This window comes from Schistocerca nitens, chromosome 1 (assembly GCF_023898315.1).
Source record: "Schistocerca nitens isolate TAMUIC-IGC-003100 chromosome 1, iqSchNite1.1, whole genome shotgun sequence".
Lineage (NCBI taxonomy): Eukaryota > Metazoa > Arthropoda > Insecta > Orthoptera > Acrididae > Schistocerca > Schistocerca nitens.
In genome coordinates this window covers 37,817,217-37,837,692 of record NC_064614.1, presented here as the reverse complement: position 1 = coordinate 37,837,692, position 20,476 = coordinate 37,817,217, and the positions used below count along the sequence as shown (strand labels likewise).

At 38.3% G+C, this 20,476-nt stretch overlaps 1 protein-coding gene across 5 annotated transcripts in view; it reads left to right on the top strand.

Annotated features, from left to right (window-relative positions):
- Window positions 1-20,476, top strand: part of LOC126240775 (serine/threonine-protein phosphatase 6 regulatory ankyrin repeat subunit C-like) — an 881,520-nt gene that overhangs the window by 653,247 nt on the left and 207,797 nt on the right. For all 5 annotated transcript variants that reach the window (XM_049947953.1, XM_049947951.1, XM_049947950.1 and 2 more), the window contains one exon: window positions 11,446-11,754. In XM_049947953.1, coding sequence (XP_049803910.1) covers window positions 11,446-11,754 — 309 coding nt within the window. The remainder of the gene's footprint in view (window positions 1-11,445; window positions 11,755-20,476) is intronic.

Genomic DNA, 20,476 nt, shown 5'->3' with positions numbered 1-20,476 from the left:
CTGCCCTTTTTTCCCTTTAGGAACAGCACCTATATCTTACATGGGATGATCCTAGGAGTACCTTTTATCCTTCCATTTTGATGGGTACACCACTTTTAACTTCCTAATCTAAGGCACAGTTCGATCCCTTTTGTGGTGCCCCTGTCTGCACAGTATAGGTCAGCCTCTCTTGGATCTGCCTATCTGCCCTTTTTCTCATCCAATAAATGTTGAGTGCGCCCTCCATATCGTTCTTTAGTAGGCCTCCTGGTTCATTACCCTAGCATACATCTTTATGTATACTATTCTTAAATACTCTCTGGTCAAATTACCAATCTACTTTACACCCATATTCCACTTTCTAATACATCATCTTACATCCTAGAGTCCTCTTTCACTCCTCACTTTTACTGTATAGATAGAGATCATGCACAAACCTAGTAGATGCTATGTCTACCTGTATTTACCAACTTTCCTCCAAGGACTACCATGGCACATGTAAATATATTTTAGAGCTACAAAAATAACGATGCATAACCATCACATATCAACAATGAAATATGTGCATCGATTCAGATATACATATATCTATATTCCCTTACATCTCTTGGTGGTTCTGCCACCGCTTTTAGGTTTCTAATTCATAGTGTTCGTGTTTGCATCTAAGTATAATTTTGTGTGTATGTCAATGTGTTTTCGTGAAGCCTGATTCTTTGATCTACTTATTTGAAATAAGTTGAAGGTCATAGGAAACCACAGAAAGTAAGGACTTCAGTGATAGAAGTGTATGCATATTGAAAGAGGGAAAGATAGACCTGTACACAGATGAGAAGTAAGAAAGGAAAAAGTAGAAATGGTTGCTCAGATCGAAGAAGTGAAAGAAAATAGCCCCAAAGACAGGAAACCCTTCCCACCCCCCTTCCCCAGGATCCACACTTTGCCGGTCCTTCAGTGAGAAGTCAGAGGAGGTATGATGTTAAACATCTCCTGCAGAATGGACATTCTCACTTACACCTTTGAAGTACCCGAAGAAAGATCTTAGCAACTCATATGGAATGGCAAATGGTAAAGAATCAGTCAGACTCGTCTGTAAGGGTTGTGTGAAAGGTGTGGTGTGTGTGTAGTGTTAACCTTGTGTACCTACACTACCCACCCTCTTTCAAAATCAACACAAATCCTCACCAATCATATGATGTCTCACCAAAAGGTATAAAATACTCTATAGAAATAGAAAATTATGCACTATAATCAAATAATTATTTTACCAGTTAGTCACTTCACATTATATCTTATACACACATAAAATACCTTGTTCACTTTATGTTATCTAGGTATCATTCTTCTTAAACAGTACCATCATATTATATCTTCTAGTAGAAGGTTATTCTGTTAATTTTTTCGCCCGCATCTCGTGGTCGTGCGGTAGCGTTCTCGCTTCCCACGCCCGGGTTCCCGGGTTCGATTCCCGGCGGGGTCAGGGATTTTCTCTGCCTCGTGATGGCTGGGTATTGTGTGCTGTCCTTAGGTTAGTTAGGTTTAAGTAGTTCTAAGTTCTAGGGGACTTATGACCACAGCAGTTGAGTCCCATAGTGCTCAGAGCCATTTTTTTGTTAGTTTTTCCTCGTGCTTAGAGGTCACTGTTTACTGTGACCCCTTAAATTAGTCATAACCAAGCAGTCATAATCGGTCACTTGAATACTGATATGATAGGATAGTTTAAGAGGTTATAAATAGATTACAGGATAGTCAAATATTTTAAGGGAATTTGGTGTAGGAAAACTAATGTGGAAGTAACACCGAACACAACTCGGGATCCGACTGTTGTTACTCCACCATTTAATGCAGAATGTGGGGAAGACATGTGACTCCACCCGGATCCCATGGATCTGTGCTTAGCTTCACTTGAGCAGGTGCAAACCAGTACTTCTCCTTAAATTTTGTGTGAAAATCTCCCCACAACAAAACAATTACCACTTTACTAGGATACACAATAGGTAGTAAAGTTAATCTGTGTTCTAACCTGTTCTGGATAAGTTGGAATTCTTCCCATGAGTCGTTCACAACCTTGTTAGTATCATTAGGTTTGGAAAAAACAACAGTCATGATGTTTCCGTAGATTATACTTTCGGTAATTTCTCGATCTGTAATTAGCTCTCCCTGACTGTTTATACTTAAGGTATCTGAGAAAGCTAGTTTCTATTTAACATTTTGCTCTAAGTCATCTACACTAGTGTTGACCCCTGCAGTTTGTGACTGCACAAAAGGAATTAGCTTATCTTGTTTCTCAATATTCTCCTTGTAATCTCTGATCTACAAAATCAAAGGTAACATTGCATATGCTTTGAAATGATCCTAATTTTTCAACAAGTCCCATTTCTACACTACTACATTTATCCTGAATGTCAAATTCTAATTTTTTAGTTAACTTTTGAAGTTGCTCACCCTGTTTTTGGTTAAATTCAGAAAATAGTTGATTAACACGAGTATTCAAAGAACTAGTGAGTTCACTCTTTAAATCTAACTTCAGATTTTCTACCTTATTATTTAAAAGAGTCAAATTCAGTCTTTAATAAAACAATATTTGCTGCTTGACTATTCAGGGTCTCACTTTGATTACTTAAAATTTCACTCTGAGCATCTAATTTACTATTTAATTGGGTATTCACCGAATCTAACTTAAGGCTTAAATCCACAATCAGTTCATCTCTCAGTGAAGCATTTTCGTCACTTAGTTCTTGTCTCTGTACATCTAACTTAGTATTTAACTGATTATTCACTGAGACTAACTTCAGGCTTAGTCCCTTAATTAAATTTGCTCCTTCAGTCCAATCTGGCATGACCTTAGTCACTGTCATTGCCATTGTTGGTTCTACAGTTTCTGTAGGTTGTTGTTCCTTCTCCATAGTCATAGCCTTTCCGCAGTCTTGTGATCATTAAAAAAATCACCTCTGCAAATAATGACCACCCTAGTTTACATTCAAATAGTTATTATCTTGAGCTCACCCAGCATAGGATTGTAAGCTGCGTCAGTGAGATGTAGAAATGGCACCGGTGAACTGCACACGCGCTGACAGCGTCAAATGCTGGTCGCGGCATCAGTGTCATTGTTGGCTGGCATGAAGTCGGCAACTCAAACAGCCACCAGCAATGATGGCGCGTTACTGCGACTGCGTCAGTGTTGGCTGGTTACTGCATGTGTGAGGATTGTTTCCTCCTCACATGCAAATCTTCTTGATCAAATCTTGTGTACCAACTTCTTTGTCTTGTTATCATGGGTTGCTACGGCAACTCTCAACTTTTTCTTATCTCAATTTTCTCCAAAAAAAAATTCCCACTTTCTTCGGGTCCTGTCACTTGGGTCACCACATTCTAGCATTTTCCTGATGGCTGGAGACTATGTGGTACTGGTGTGCAAGACTCACACATATCTCATTGTTGACTTATGTACTGTGTGCAGCTGATCCTCTTCTCAGGGTAGATGGATGCGTCGATCTCCACAATTCTTCTTCTCCAAAGATTTCGTTCTGGTTTGGGGAATTATACTGAACTACTTCTCTACTTTGGAAATGATCTCCTAATCTCTGAATAATTTCATATCAACTTGGTTGTATTTTCTTCTTCACAATACAACAAGTACATAAGTTTCACATGCGTTTCCAATTCTCACAAATCAACCCCGTCAGAAAAACATTAGTACTTAAAATATAACATTAGGTTTTAATAATCCATGTTAAAACATTTCTTGCTCCTAGCAAGTCAAACAACAGATTCTATATGAGTCTCTAGATAAAACATATCTCATTTGTTCCCAACAGTCACTGCTATTTCACTGTCAAAGAGTATACCGTGATTACTCCTTGGACCTGACATATGGCTTCCAAGGCATACGAGGCCACCGCTTGTCAGGGCTGCTCATCTGATGCAGCTCCTGGCTTCTCATGACAGCTGTCCCTCCTGAACACACAGATATGTGTGGCACAGTAAAACAGCTGTCTCACCCTTGTCATTATAATATTGGGTGTACGGGACGGTAGAGAGCCAAGTGTTACCTCGAAATTCTCAAAGCACTACAGCACTGTGATGTGACATTGTGTGGCCACGCCAGTGGTGGAACTCCAAGATCAGAGAACAGAAGTATGGCTGGGAGAGGAAGCAGGTCTCCAACAATGTGGGTTGAAAATTGGCAACAGACAGAAAGGAGGTGTAACGCAGGGCATATGGTGTGGAGGTGATGAGCTGTGGTCGGCAGAATAGGAAGAGCACAGAAAGACACCACCATCAGATACAGAGGAAGAGTTCACAAAGGGGACAAGGGTCAAGGGCAAAGGAAGCACAGCAGAGGCTCCAAAGGAGGAGGGTATCAGGTGGGCTGGTGGTGTGAGGGTTGGCGGCATGAGGGCCAGTGGTGTGAGGGCTGGCAGTCAGGGCACCGGTGCCACTGGAACCTGTGGAGCTATTGGAACCGGAAGAGGTGCTCGGTCAGGTGGAGACACTGGCAACAAGGAGGCAGTGTAGGAGTTTTTGCAGCTGGAGGAGGCCAGAATCAATAGGAAATTCAGAGGCCTGGAGGAAGTGGGCCATGAATCCAAGATGTCATCAGACTCTGCAGGAGCCAGAGGCCAGGCTGCGTCATCTATGCCTGGACTGTGGCAATGTTGGGATGGGTGAGTTGCTGGAAAAGAAGCTCAAAGGTACACTGTAATAGCAATACCTGATGCAGAAACTGTGGTGGTATTCCTGCTGTTGAAGTGGAACTGCTGCCACACACTGAAAAAATTGAGTAACAATGTGGAGAAACTGTTGTATATTCTGGACCCATAACTGACATGCTAACACTTGGTTCAAGAATCATAAATGAAGGTTGTATACATGGAGGAATCCTGTGGAGATACTAAAAGGTATCAGATAGATTATATAATGGTAAGACAGAGATTGAGGAACCAGGTTTTAAATTGTAAGACATTTCCAGGGGCAGATGTGTACTCTGACCACAATCTATTGGTTATGAACTGTAGATTAAAACTGAAGAAACTGCAAAAAGGTGGGATATTAAGGAGATGGGACCTGGATAAACTGAAAGAACCAGAGGTTGTACAGAGTTTCAGGGAGAGCATAAGGGAACAATTGACAGGAATGGGAGAAGAAATACAGTAGAAGAAGAATGGGTAGCTTTGAGGGATGAAATAGTGAAGGCAGCAGAGGATCAAATAGGTAAAAAGACGAGGGCTAGCATAAACTGTTGGGTAACAGAAGAAATATTGAATTTAACTGATGAAAGGAGAAAATATAAAAATGCAGTAAATGAAGCAGGCAAAAAGGAATATACACATATAAAAAATGAGATCGACAGGAAGTGCAAAATGGCTAAACAGGGATGGCTAGAGGAGAAATGTAAGGATGTAGAGGCTTATCTCACTAGGGGTAAGATAGATACGGCCTACAGGAAAATTAAAGAGACCTTTGGAGAAAGGAGAACCACTTGCATCAATATCAAGAGCTTTGATGGAAACCCAGTTCTAAGCAAAGAAGGGAAAGCAGAAAGGTGGAAGGAGTATATACAAGGGTGATGTACTTGAGGACAATATTATGGAAATGGAAGAGGATGTAGATGAAGATGAAATGGGAGATATGATACTGCGTGAAGAGTTTGACAGAGCACTGAAGGACCTGAGTCGAAAAAAGGCCCCCGGAGTAGACAGCATTCCATTAGAACTACTGACAGCCTTGGGAGAGCCAGTCCTGACAAAACTCTACCATCTGGTGAGCAAGATTTATGAGACAGGCGAAATACCCTCAGACTTCAAGAAGAATATTATAATTCCAATCCCAAAGAAAGAAGGTGTTGACAGATGTGAAAATTACCGAACTATCAGTTTAATAAGTCACAGCTGCAAAATACTAGCACGAATTCTTTACAGACAAATGGAAAAACTAGTAGAAGCCGACCTCGGGGAAGATCAGTTTGGATTCCGTAGAAATGTTGGAACATGTGAGGCAATACTGACCCTACGACTTATCTTAGAAGAAAGATTAAGAAAAGCCAAACCTACGTTTCTAGCATTTGTAGACTTGGAGAAAGTTTTTGACAATGTTGACTGGAATACTCTCTTTCAAATTCTGAAGGTGGCAGGGGTAAAATACAGGGAGCAAAAGGCTATTTACAATTTGTACAGAAAGCAGATGGCAGTTATTAGAGTCGAGGTGTATGAAAGGGAAGCAGTGGTTGGGAAGGGAGTGAGACAGGGTTGTAGCCTGTCTCTGATGTTATTCAACCTGTATATTGAGCAAGTAATAAAGGAAACAAAAGAAAAGTTCAGAGTAGGTATTAAAATACATGGAGAAGAAATAAAAACTTTGAGGTTCGCCGATGACATTGTAATTCTGTCAGAGACAGCAAAGGACTTGGAAGAGCAGTTGAACGGAATGGACAGTGTCTTGAAAGGAGGGTATAAAATGAACATCAACAAAAGCAGAACGAGGATAATGGAATGTAGTCGAATTAAGTCAGGTGATGCTGAGGGAATTAGATTAGGAAATGAACCACTTAAAGAAGTAAAGGAGTTTTGCTATTTGGGGAGCAAAATAACTGATGATGGTCGAAGTAGAGAGGATATAAAATGTAGACTGGAAATGGCAAGGGAAGCGTTTCTGAAGAAGAGAAATTTGTTAACACCTAGTATAGATTTAAATGCCAGGAAGTCATTTCTGAAAGTATTTGTATGGAGTGCTTCGTCTGGTTTGAATTGATTGCTTATTTTTCTTTGATCTGATAAGTGCCGTTCTCTTTGTTATAGGTGTTTACGTCACTCTAAGCTGAAAATGCATTACTGTACTGTGTCATGCATTGTTTGTCGCATTCTGATAGTGCGTGTTTACGGCCTGTCGCCGCTCGCGGCGTGGCTTGCTTTTGTGCGCGCTACCGCCGCTTCCAAATAAAAAATAGAGAGGACTCGTTTCATTAGCGAAACATTTGTTGTTACTTACACTACTGCTTTCTTTGATAATGATCAACAAGAACCAAATAATAGACTGCGTATGATAGATGATGTTCTGAACGAAATTTTAGCGAAAATTTTTCTCCGTTTGAAAATCTTTGCAGGTGCCTCTTTAGTTCATTACATTCAGCACAGAAATTAGAGTCATTTTAGATTTAAAAATCTAGTCAGTTGCCGTGCTTCATTTCTGACTATATCACTATCAGGCATAAGAATAATACGAATATAAACATGACATGATATGTATATTCTTCCGCGTTTGCTGTTGTCTCACTCTAGTTTCGTAGTTTATTAGGCAGACAGGATTTAAATGAGATAGTAGCAAACACGAAACAATACATGGCAAAATGTTTATATTCGTATTAATCTTATGGCGAAGAGAATACTACATGTGATTCACAATTCATAAAAGCTCCTATTAGCAACCATCTCTTCTCACAGGTAGGAAAAAATTCAGAACGTAGAGTTGGCCATATTGACAAACATCCCAAACAGTCTTGCCAGTCGGTTTTTCGTAGTACATTGAAATGCTGCTACATTCGAAGATCAACAACACAGAATTTGTATTTACTTCGTTGGATAATGTACCAAAATGCAGTGGTCGAAACTCTGCGCGGAGGAAAAAGGCTCTTCTTCCACTTTTTTTTTTTATTTATTTATTTGCTGACGCAGAGATTTTGGTGCCAGTATTTTATCTTTGTGCCTACAAAGCATGCCTGTGTGGCGCTACATATATTCGACGGCAGAAGTTAGTTGTGGCGGTACCCACCAACATTTTTCAGAACTCCCGCTAGCTTTGCACTCGATTCTAAGCCGCAGGCGGATTTTTGGATCACAAAAACCGGAAAAAAAGTGCGGCTTAGATTCAAGTAAATACGGTAGGCGAAGCCCATGTTGATGCATTCATGATGACTCAGTGGTTTGGACATGATGCAAGGTTGTAGGCTCCAACTGTTGTAAGCCCAGAGGGCTGTAACTGTGTACACCCATTGTTGACTCACTGGAGAGTAGTTGAGTGGCCTCCTATAAAGCTGTACAGTGGAGCACCCACCATGTACAAAGTGGCCGCTGCATGCTTGATGTGGTGTAGTTAAATTGCAGGCACCTTGGAAGGGCAGCAGCCTGCAGTTCACCACTGTGTGGATGGCAGCTGGATTGTAGGTGTAGTGATGGTTGCCCACTTTAGTTCTTAGCTGATTGTCCTCAGTGTTGACTAACTGCATTGCTACATTAGCTTAAAGGTGGGGTGTGGAAGTACAACACTGACTACTTTAAATGATATAGCCGACAGGCGTACATTTGCGTTTCGCAGTACTTTACCTTCACTATTCACAACCCCCCAATAATACACAGTTATATGGCCAGTGTACTATTGTATAACTTTCGATAAGCCTCATTATAGGTGAACCTCCACATACTGCTACAATAGTTTACTATCGAACATATAAGAGCAGTAAAAACCTAACCACAAAGTTCATAGTTCTTTCAGAATAATCAGGTATGTACGAAGCAGAGACTGTCATTGTTTTAACACATGGCCTAATTGTGTAACACGTATTTCACAGTTAAGTTGAAGCATTGTTGTTGTTGTTCTAACCGACACAGGTTTCTCGTCTGAAACTCAGCCATGGACTGACTGCCTTGGGACCAAAAATCTGGCCCTTATCTATCTTCACATTTATAGGTACTGAAACTACACATTGTTTGAAGTTAAATTTACAGAAATTACAATTAAAACTTAACTCATTGAATTAACTGACTATATCGAAAAACTGGTTCTTTTTAACAGTTTCTTCTACTACAAGGTTTAGGCCAAATTATTTGTTTAAATCATGGAATTAACAAATATAAGTATGCAAACAATACTTTTGACAAAACTGTTAATTACTTCGAAATTAATTAAGAACCAGCTTTGCTAACATGTTTTCGAATAGAGCCAAATAGATCCTTTAAGAGTACTACTAGTTGTTAATCCAAATGTTTGTAATTAGTGCAGAATTTATATTTGTTTATAAGTCAACAACAGAATTTAAATTACAAAAGAGTTACTGATTTCACCCTATAATGAGAGTATTAAGTAGGAATAGTCGAAATAAATTAGAAAATCAATTACATACTTAAAACTAAGCACAAAATGATATCTGTTGTTGTATTCTTTAAAACTGAGGGCCAACCTTTCTCTTTTATGAAAATGTAGATTATATTCATGTACCGGTATGTTCATGGTAATTAATTCATAAATGAAAAAATTAATGTTAAGGAGGCAGATGGCAAAACAAGAGGGGAAGTAAAAATATCTCAGCTTGCTTCATCACAGTGTATGTGTGTGTGAGTGTGTGTGTGTGTGTGTGTGTGTGTGTGTGTTTTGCGGTGTTGTTTATTGCCTGTTGATGAATCATTGCATTTACTATTTGGTGAGTTGTTATTTTTATTCCTAAATTATTTATGTTCTGCCAGAACTTTCCATTACCATACCTACATCCATGTTGATACCTATTTTCAATACAGCCACTACTGTTACGGCCCACTGTTTGTTCCTAACCTATGAAATTTTTGTGCTCCCACACATGCAAGTCACAGCTGTGACATGATGGTTGAGAGATCCTGTTGCATTCAGAGTAGAGTATGGAATGCCATCTTTTGCTCAAGTACACTGTAAATCTGCTGATCAGTGCCATGCTCAGTCATCCCTCACATTGGAACTGCCTGTAGCATAGTTCAGATTTTACATTTTCTCTGCTCTGTTACAGCTCTGCTTTTATAACTTCAGTACTGATATTAACTGTAATGTGTCAGTTAATGTGCACTGTTCACACACACAGAGGTGCTTAGGTTCTTGTTCATATCAGATGAGTTCCCAGCCTGCTGCACCACTTGAAACATGTCCATTTGGCACACAAAAATAAGCCAGTTTTGTTTATTTGATTATGCTGATGTATTTTTAAATGAAACCCACTGCACATACATTGCAAAAGCACTTCCTAATGCTAAAGCTAATGCTAATGCGAATGTAGGAACACGTGAGGCAATACTGACCCTAAGACTTATCCTAGAAGAAAGATTAAGGAAAGGCAAACCTACGTTTCTAGCATTTGTAGACTTAGAGAAAGCTTTTGACAATGTTGACTGGAATACTCTCTTTCAAATTCTGAAGGTGGCAGGAGTAAAATACAGGGAGCAAAAGGCTATTTACAATTTGTACAGAAACCAGATGGCAGTTATAAGAGTCGAGGGACATGAAAGGGAAGCAGTGGCTGGGAAGGGAGTGAGACAGGGTTGTAGCCTATCCTCGATGTTATTCAGACTGTATATTGAACAAAAGAAAAATGTGGATTAGGAATTAAAATCCATGAAGAAGAAATAAAAGCTTTGAGGTTCGCCGATGACATTGTAATTCTGTCAGAGAAAGCAAAGGACTTGAAAGAGCAGTTGAACGGAATGGACGGTGTTTTGAAAGGAGGATATAAGATGAACATCAACAAAAGCAAAACGAGGATAATGGAATGTAGCCAAATTAAGTCAGGTGATGCTGAGGGAATTAGATTAGAAAATGAGACACTTAAAGTAGTAAAGGAGTTTTGCTATTTGGGGAGCAAAATAACTGATGATGGTCGAAGTAGAGAGGATATAAAATGTAGACTGGCAATGGCAAGAAAAGTGTTTCTGAAGAAGAAAAATTTGTTAACATCGAGTATAGATTGAAATGTCAGGAAGTCAATTCTGAAAGTATTTGTATGGAGTGTAGCCATGTATGGAAGTGAAACATGGGCGATAAATAGTTTGGACAAGAAGAGAATAGAAGCTTTTGAAATGTGGTGCTACAGAAGAATGCTGAAGATTAGATGGGTAGATCACATAATTAATGAGGAGGTATTGAATAGAATTGGGGAGAAGAGGAGTTTGTGGCACAACTTGACAAGATGAAGGGACCGGTTGGTAGGACATGTTCTGAGGCATCAAGGGATTACCAATTTAGTATTGGAGGACAGTGTGGAGGGTAAAAATCGAAGAGGGAGGCCAAGAGATGAATACACTAAGCAGATTCAGAAGGATGTAGGTTGCAGTAGGTACTGGGAGATGAAGAAGCTTGCACAGGATAGAGCAGCATGGAGAGCTGCCTCAAACCAGTCTCAGGACTGAAGACCACAACAACAACAACAACAACAACAACAATGCTGATGTAACATTCTTTTAGCACCAAACAAAACAGAGTTAAAAAATGTTCTGAGTGAACTTTCTACTACTGTCATGATTTATCAGCGGTGATTCGGCTGAATCACAGCCCCACCTGAAGGAGTGTGGCAAGCAGTAAAACATACTATGACGGGCAGCCTGATGGCTGCTAATCTGATGTGTTTCAATATGTTATATGTATTTGAATGACAATACACTTAAAAATAATGTTAGTGAAGTGTTCATTTACTATATTTACTTTCACAAGATATTTGAATGGTCTTTTTGCCTTTTGCAGGTTATAAGGCTTCTTGTTGATGCTGGGGCTGACCTTTCAATAAAGGATGTGCTTGGAAGGACTGCACTTCACAGAACACTGGCAAATATGGACAATTTTAGATTCTTGTGGGATAAATGTCCACAATTCACACACTCAGTTGATAAGAAGGGACAGACACCAGTACACAGAGGACTCTTAACCTTTCGCTATCATTATGACATGAGGTATGTGGTACAGGAGTTGCTAGCAGCAGGTGCAGATTACAAATCACCTGATGAAGATGGGAAGACAGCTTTGAGTTTGGCAGCAGAACAACACTGTTATCATGTAAGCATTTGTTTTCTTCCAGCTTCATCAATACCCATGTACATTTTTTAAATACCTGTATGCTGAAAGTGTTTGCAAATACACTACTGGCCATTAAAATTGCTACACCAAGAAGAAATGCAGATGATAAACGGGTATTCATTGGACAAATATATTATACTAGAACTGACATGTGATTACATTTTCATGCAATTTGGGTGCATAGATCCTGAGAAATCAGTACCCAGAACAATCACCTCTGGCTGTAATAACAGCCTTGATACGCCTGGGCATTGAGCCAAACAGAACTTGAATGGCGTGTACGGGTACAGCTGCCCATGCAACTTCAACACGATACCATAGTTTATCAACAGTAGTGACTGGCGTATTGTGATGAGCCAGTTGCTTGACCACCATTGACCAGACATTTTCAATTGGTGAGAGATCTGTAGAATGCACTGGCCAGGGCAGCAGTTGAACATTTTCTGTATCCAGAAAGGCCCGTACAGGACCTGCAACATGTGGTCGTGCATTAGCCTGCTGAAATGTAGGATTTCACAGGGGTGGAATGAAGGGCAGAGCCACGGGTCATAACACATCTGTAATGTAATGTCCACTGTTCAAAGTGCCGTAAATGCAAACAAGAGGTGACTTGAGACGCGTAACCAATGGCACCCCATACCATCACGCCGGGTGATACGCCAGTATGGCAATGACAAATACACACTTCCAATGTGCATTCACCATGATGTCGCCAAACACGGATGCGACCATCATGATGCTGTAAACAGAACCTGGATTCAGCCGAAAAAAAAAAAAAATGACGTTTTGCCATTCATGCACCCAGGTTTGTCGTTGGGTACACCATCGCAGGCGCTCCTATCTGTGATGTAGCATCAAGGGTAACCGCAGCCATGGTCTCCGAGCTGATGGTCCATGCTGCTGCAAACGTTGTCGAACTGTTCCTGCAGATGGTTGTTGTCTTGCAAACGTCCCCATCTGTTGTCTCAGGGATCGAGACGTGGATGCACGATCCATTACAGCCATGCAGATAAGATGCCTGTCATCTCGACTGCTAGTGATACGAGGCCGTTGGGATCCAGCACAGCGTTCCGTATTACCTCCTGAACCGACCGATTCCATATTCTGCTAACAGTCATTGGATCTCGGCCAAAGCAAGCAGCATTGTCACGATACGATAAACCACAATTGTAATAGGCTACAATTTGACCTTTATCAAAGTCGAAACGTGATGGTACACATTTCTCCTCCTTACACAAGGCATCACAACAACGTTTCACCAGGCAACGCTGGTCAACTGCTGTTTGTGTATGGGAAATCGGTTGGAAACTTTCCTCATGTCAGCACATTGTAGGTGTCGCCACTGGTGCCAACCTTGTGTCAATCCTCTGAAAAGCTAATCATTAGCATATCACAGCATCTTCTTCCTGTCAGTTACATTTCACGTCTGTAGCACGTCATCTTCGTGGTGTAGTAATTTTAATGGCCAGTAGTGTACTAGACATAACTAAGTGCCTTATATTTGATACTGAACAAGGTAATTGTGTCAGTACATAAAAATAATAGAGGGCTGGAAACAATAAAGTGAAAAAAATGACTATCAGATATGGGAGGTCACTGAATCACTTATCAGCTAAATATCCCATTATATTGTAAAGTGAGGAATTAGCAAACTGTTTCAGAATAAATATGGACTCTTCAGTAACAGCAAATGAAATAGACAGTCTGTGAAAGGTTATTTTGTAACCATCCATCTTGTAAAAGCATAATAATAATAATAATAATAATAATAATAATAATAATTTTATTGTCATTTGGCTGATTACAGCAATAGACAAAGTCAAGAGCATATATTTCTATATTAACTACTATATCGATGTAAATTGGTTTACATAAAATAGGTACACGTTAGAATACAGTATTTTCATCTTCAAAAAATTCATCAATGATACAAAATGGATTGTTTACTAGTAGCTTGTATAATTTAGCTTTAAAAATATTTACAGGCAGTTCTTTAAAGTCAACACTTGGTCTATTAAACATCCTTAGTCCAAGAACTATTTTGATAAGCTATGATATAGCACATCTACAGATGTTCTGTTTCTAGTATTATTGCTATGAATATCACTTCTCAACACAAAATTAGAGACATTGTTTCTAATGTACAATAAAACATCATAGATGAATAAGTTTACTACTGTAAGACACTGCAATTTAATAAACAGAGGTTTACAATGTTCTGTTTTATCAGAACTTGTTATTATTCTTGCTACTTTTGTCTGTAAAAGTAAAATGTCATTTACATGGCAGCTATTACCCCACAGTAAGATTCCATAAGAGATGATGCTTTGGAAGAAGGCAAAATATGCTGATCTCACATAGTCATTGGGAACATGTCTTTTTAAATTTCTAATTAGATAAATAACTCTTTAAAGCCTAGCCAATATGATTTTAATTTGTGGTTCCCATGTCAATTTATTGTCAATAATAACACCTAAAAATTTAACAGTTTCTAATTCTTGATAGTTATGAATCTCTTTGAGGCTAAAGTAAAGTGTCTGGGTTTTGTTTTCATTTAGTAAGAAGCCATTAGGTTTGAACCAGAATGAGGACTGAGCAAGGGTATTTTTGGTCAGTGTTTTCAGTGTACCTAGATCAGAGCTTTTATGTAGAAAAGTTGTGTCATCAGCATGCAATATTGTGTGAGAATTTATGAACAAGGGCAGATCATTAATCATTAATATAAACAGTAAAGGTCCAAGCACTGACCCTTGAGGCACTCTGTACCAACATTAACCAAATTTGATTTTTCCCCACCAATGCACAACTTGTTGATGGTTCTCTAGAAAAGACCTGAACATATTTATACTGTTGTCATCAAAACCATAGTAAACTACCTTATTTGGCACAGTGTCATGCTCTACACAGTCAAAGGCTCTGCTCAGGTCACAAAATGTAGCCTGGGCATAGTCCGTAGCCTCAAACACATCTAGGACTAATTTTACGAGGGCGTCCATTGCATCTGTTGTGGATTTGCCTTTCCTAAATCGAAAATGTTTATCACTAATTATATTTAGTTTACCCAAGTAGACACAAACTTGCTCACACATAATTGTTTCTAAAAATTTTGAAAAAACTGGGGTTATGGGTATAGGTCTGTAACTAGCAGGACAGTTATTTTCCCCTTTTTTATATATGGGCACAACTCTAGAAATTTTTAGTATGTCGGAGAACTTACTTTCAACTAGGCATTTGTTAACACAAAAATTTATTTATTTTTATTTATTTATCCATTTATTTTACCTGGCAAGATTAGGGCCTTCAGGTCCTCTTACACCTAACCAGGCATACTCAGATTCAACAAATTTCAGTTTCTACAGAACATTAAGGACATATAACATGTTATACAGTATTAATGTTAAAGAAAAAAAATAGAGATTATAAAAGTAGTACAATGATAATTATAACAATCAAAAAATAATTATAACAATCAAGAATAATAATAATAATAATAATAATAATAATAATAATGACTATGTATATGAAAGTAAACATATTTTTCTTTTATGAATGTCAGTCCTATTGCTAGTTGGGAATTTTCTCGTTATATTCTTGCAGCTTGTGATTTATTCTCATCAAGCAGAGACAAAAGACGATGGAATGGGGTGAAAGAGATATAGAAGAGGTAGATAGGTTAGAGGAAGAGAAATAGAATGGTAAAATTCGAAGCTATGATGGAGAGGAGAAAGAAAAAGATGAGAGGGGCACAACAATGGTGGCTATACCGTTCCTAATATGTAAGTCTTGAGTTCCCTCTTGAATGTTGAGTGGTTCTGGATAAGACGCAGATCACAGGGGAGCGCGTTCCATAGTCATTAAAGGATAAATCACACAGTCAATAACATCTTTCAACAAATTACATGACATATAGTAATCAACACTAACTGAAGGTTTGAAATTTTTAGGATATTATTTGGGCTCACTTCTGTGAAAGTGAAGGTGCTTGGGGGAAGCTTTTCAAAGCAGCTATCAATAATGCTAAGTGCTTTTTCATGGGCTAATTTCTTCAATGGACTGAAGGCAATATTTATTAAATTCTTCTGGGGAATGGTGATTTCCTCTTTGTGTTTAGTGTGTGCAATGGAGTTTATTACACTCCAGGCCTTTTTGCATTTATTGTTAGATTTTTCAATGTTTATTGTGTTATGCAGTTTCTTTGCTTCATTTATTGCTTTCCTATACTTGATTTTAGCTTTAGCATACAGTTCTTTACACAGTTCTGATTTACTGGTTTTGTACAGACTAGAATACAGCATAACAGTATTTCTCAGTTGCCCTAACTGTGGAGTATACCATTCCTTCATTTTCCTTTTCTTGTAATTACTACTAATATTCAATGTACATTTTTTCAGAGGGATGTTATTTTCAAATATATTTAAAAATATGGAGAAAAACCTGGTGAAAACAATATCAGCTGAACAGTGTTGAAGCCTGATAAAACGTGTGTCCCAACTGAAATAAGTGAGGGCATGTGTAAACTTATCCACCCTCTCTCTGCTGACTGGTCAAGTAATCACAATTTTAGATTCTGGCTTGGTGCAGTCTGAAGTTACATTATTAAGACTAAGATATACTGCATCATGGTCTGAGAAAAGGAAGCTGATTACATCAGTGGACATACAAGTTCTCTTAATATTTGTAAATATATTGTCTAGACAGGATGAGTCTCTGGTACGTCTGCAGTTAACATAGTACAGATTAAATTGCTGAAGCACATTTTTGAGCTCTGTCACAGTTTTTCTGTCCAGCAGGATATAATACGTGAATTGATATCCCCTCCAATGACAATATTGTATTTTCTCCATTTCGGTATACATATGTACAGTAAGAGTTCCTTCAGTTTCTCCAGAAAGACATGGGGGTCACCACTAGGTGGCCTTACACTTCTACTACCATTAGCTTAAGACTCTCAATTACTAGACCTGATATTTCAAAATGCATTTTGTCACAAAGAGTATTGAGATCTGTCCTGCCACAGTTTGGTGCAAGAGATGTTTTTGCATATATTGCTACCCCACCACTTAAGTGCTGTTTTCTGCAATAGCAACTAAATAGTGTGTAATCGTCCAATTCTTTGTACCCAAGCTCATCCTCTTTACAAAAATGTTCACTTAAACATAGAATATCTACCACGTTTACATGTTTACAGGCAAACAGTTGACTTTTATTATTTTAAATTTTATTTATTTGTGTTATGAGATGGAAGTCTTAAAGTTTTAAATATCACCTTGAAAATCTAGCTGCATCCATGAAACTCTGTGATGATGATTGCCGTTCTCTGTGTATTCATCCTTCAATATGACACATTTTCCTCTCCAATGGATTGTTTGGCAGAGATCTTGATTGTAGTAGTCTACATTTTGGCCATTCAGGAAACATTCCATATTGGAAATCATGCCATTGTCAGTCTGGAACTGCTTGCACACAATCATTTCATCATCCAATGAAAGAGGAAGAAGTCATTGGGAAGCTTGCCAAAGTGAACATGTGAACTGAGGCAAAATCTGGTAGCACAAGAAGCAGTACATGTGACTGCATCTTATGGAAAATGTGTTGGTTTGCTGTGGAGCAAAAACATCCCACTGGTCAGCTTCCAGTCATCCTTCAAGCTGATAGCCTCATACAATCTTATCAGGAGATTTTGATAATATGATCCTATGATACTTTGCCTCTTACAGGAATAGTCTGTTATCATCACACAATGGCAGTCCCAAAAAAATACTCAGCATCACTTTGTCTGATGATGGTTAGGCATTTGTTTCCGTTGGTTGCTTTGCACCATTGTCTCGAGGTCATAGTGATACATGCCAGCACTCGTCCATGGGGATTAGGTGGCTAAGGAAGTCATCTGAATTGGCCTGAATTGGCAGATATTTTGAATGGGTTTGAGGAGTTGCGGAACACAGTGGGTGGCAAACTTTCTCATTTTAAAAATGTCAATGCAAGATTTTGAAAACTGACCTATGGCTGATTTTCACTTCTTCTAGCACCACCTCAGTTGTTGTGTGCTTGTCTTTGAGTATCAGAGCCTCTACTTCTTTCATGATTCCTGGTTCTCCACAGATATATGGCTTTCCACTCTGTTATTCATCATGTAGAATTGTTTGATCACAATGGAAGTGTCATTCATTCATAAGATGTTGCATTGTTGCCATGCACCTTCACCGACTTGCCGTGGATTACTGCAGTGTTGTTCCCCTTCAAATGGAGAAAATGAATTACCTCATAATATTCCATTTAATTCTGTTTGCTATAGTGATGTGTTCAAGTAATATGGTGTGAAGATTTCAGTGTGTGCCAAAACTGCAGGCTGTATCTACAGAAAGACAAAAACCAATTACAGATTTAATTTTTGATGTGATACTTAAAACTTCATCAGTACCCCTCAAAAAAGTATTATTCTTATTTGACTGGACAGGCACTGTGTACATATTTAATCACACTTTGAGACACATGCTGGACACTGAGAACCTTAACTTTTTCTTTCTATGAGAGAGGCTTTAATTTTTTGTCACAGTGTACTTTCATATGTATACACTGAATAAATTTTTAGACATGCGCGCGCGCGCACACACACACACACACACACACACACACACACACACACACACACAGTCAGTCAGCTGTGTTTAAAAATGCTACTATCATTTTTTAATTCTTGGGTGAGATGGCCATTAGAAAATTGCCTTCATGGTATGTAGAGTGTGACAGACAAGCAAAATACTCTCACACTTCAAGAAGAAAGCCCAATACTAAAGAAGGAAGATGCTGACTGGTATGAGTATTATCAACCAATCATTTTAAAACAAGTAATGGTTGCTAATTCATAACCTGAATTATTTACAGAAGGACTGAATGAGTGGTTTGAAGCAGGCATGGGGAAAGATCAGGTTGGTTTCTGGAGAAACGTAGGAACATGCAAAGCGATACTGATACTCCAACTTATATTTGAAGAAATGTTGAAGAGAAACAACTCCACATTTATATAATTTGTAAATTTAGAAGGAGTTTTTGATATTTGTGACTGGAATACACTCTTTTAAATTGTAGGTGCACTTACCAGGGATGAAATACTGGGATCAAATGCTATCTACAACTTGTAAATAAACCAAATGACAGTTATGAGTCAAAGGCCATGAAAAAAACGAGTTCCATCATAGAGGGACACCAAAGGCCTGACTGATTAGAGATTAGATTAGATTTACTTTCATTCCAATTGATCCGTAGTGAGGAGGTCCTCCAGGATGTGGAACATGTCAGAAAAACAACAATACATGACAAATATTTACAATTAAAACAAATAAGCTAATGTACCATTCCACAGGGCCCAAGTGGAATGATTGTCATTTTTTAATGAACACTATATGAAAGTCATTTTACAAATACTAATGCACTGAATTTAAAATAAAAAAGTTTTTTATTTATTTATAAGGTAATAAACATGTAATACAAGAGTAATTTTACAAATACTAATGCACTGAATTTAAAATAAAAAAGTTTTTTATTTATTTATAAGGTAATACAACTACTGTAATACTTATTTACAATGAACACATTACTGCACTGAAATGGTGCAGGAGTTAGATTATACTAACACACACACACACACACACACACACACACACACACACACACACACAAATTTTCAATGAACACATTACTGCACTGAAATTGTGCAGAAGTTATGTTGTACTTATATACAAATCAGTTGGTTTTACTAAGGAATTCATCAATGGAGTAGAAGGAGTTGGCCACCAATAAATCCTTTAGGCTTCTCTTAAACTGAATTTCATTGGTTGTTAAGATTTTTATGGCTGCTGGCAAGTTATTGAAAATGTGTGTTCCTGAATAATGCACACCTTTTTGTACAAGACTAAGTGACTTTAAATCCTTGTGAAGATTATTCTTATTTCTAGTATTGATTCCATGAATTGAGCTGTTGGTTTGAAAAAGTGATATATTTTTAATGACAAATTTCATTAAGGAATAAATATATTGGGAAGCAGTAGTTAGTATCCCTAGTTCCCTAAACAGGCTTCTGCAGGATGTTCTTGAGTTCACACCACATATAACTCTCACTGCACGTTTTTGTGCCCAGAAAACTTTAGCTTGGCTTGATGAATTACCCCAAAAAATAATCCCATATGACATTATGGAATGAAAGTAAGCATAGTATGCCAGCTTTTTCATTTTTATATCCCCTATGTCTGACAAAATTCGCATTGCAAACAGAGATTTGTTAAGACGCTTCAGCAGTTCTGTGGTGTGCTCCTCCCAGTTGAATTTATTATCAAGCTGTAATCCCAAGAATTTAACACTGTCCACTTCTTCTATCTTCTTGTCATCGTATGTTAGACATATACTCTTGGGACACCCCTTACAAGTTCTGAACTGCATGTAGTGTGTTTTTTCAAAGTTTAGTGACAAAGAATTGGCTAGGAACCAGTGATTAATGTCCACAAATATTTTATTGGCTGATCTTTCTAAGACTACATTTGACTTGCTATTTATTGCAATGTTTGTGTCATCGGCAAACAAAACAAACTTGGCATCTGGTAATGTTACTGATGAAAGGTCATTGATATACACAAGAAATAGTAAGCGCCCCAAAATGGAACCTTGTGGGACCCCACATGTAATTAGTTCCCAGTTGGATGAGGCC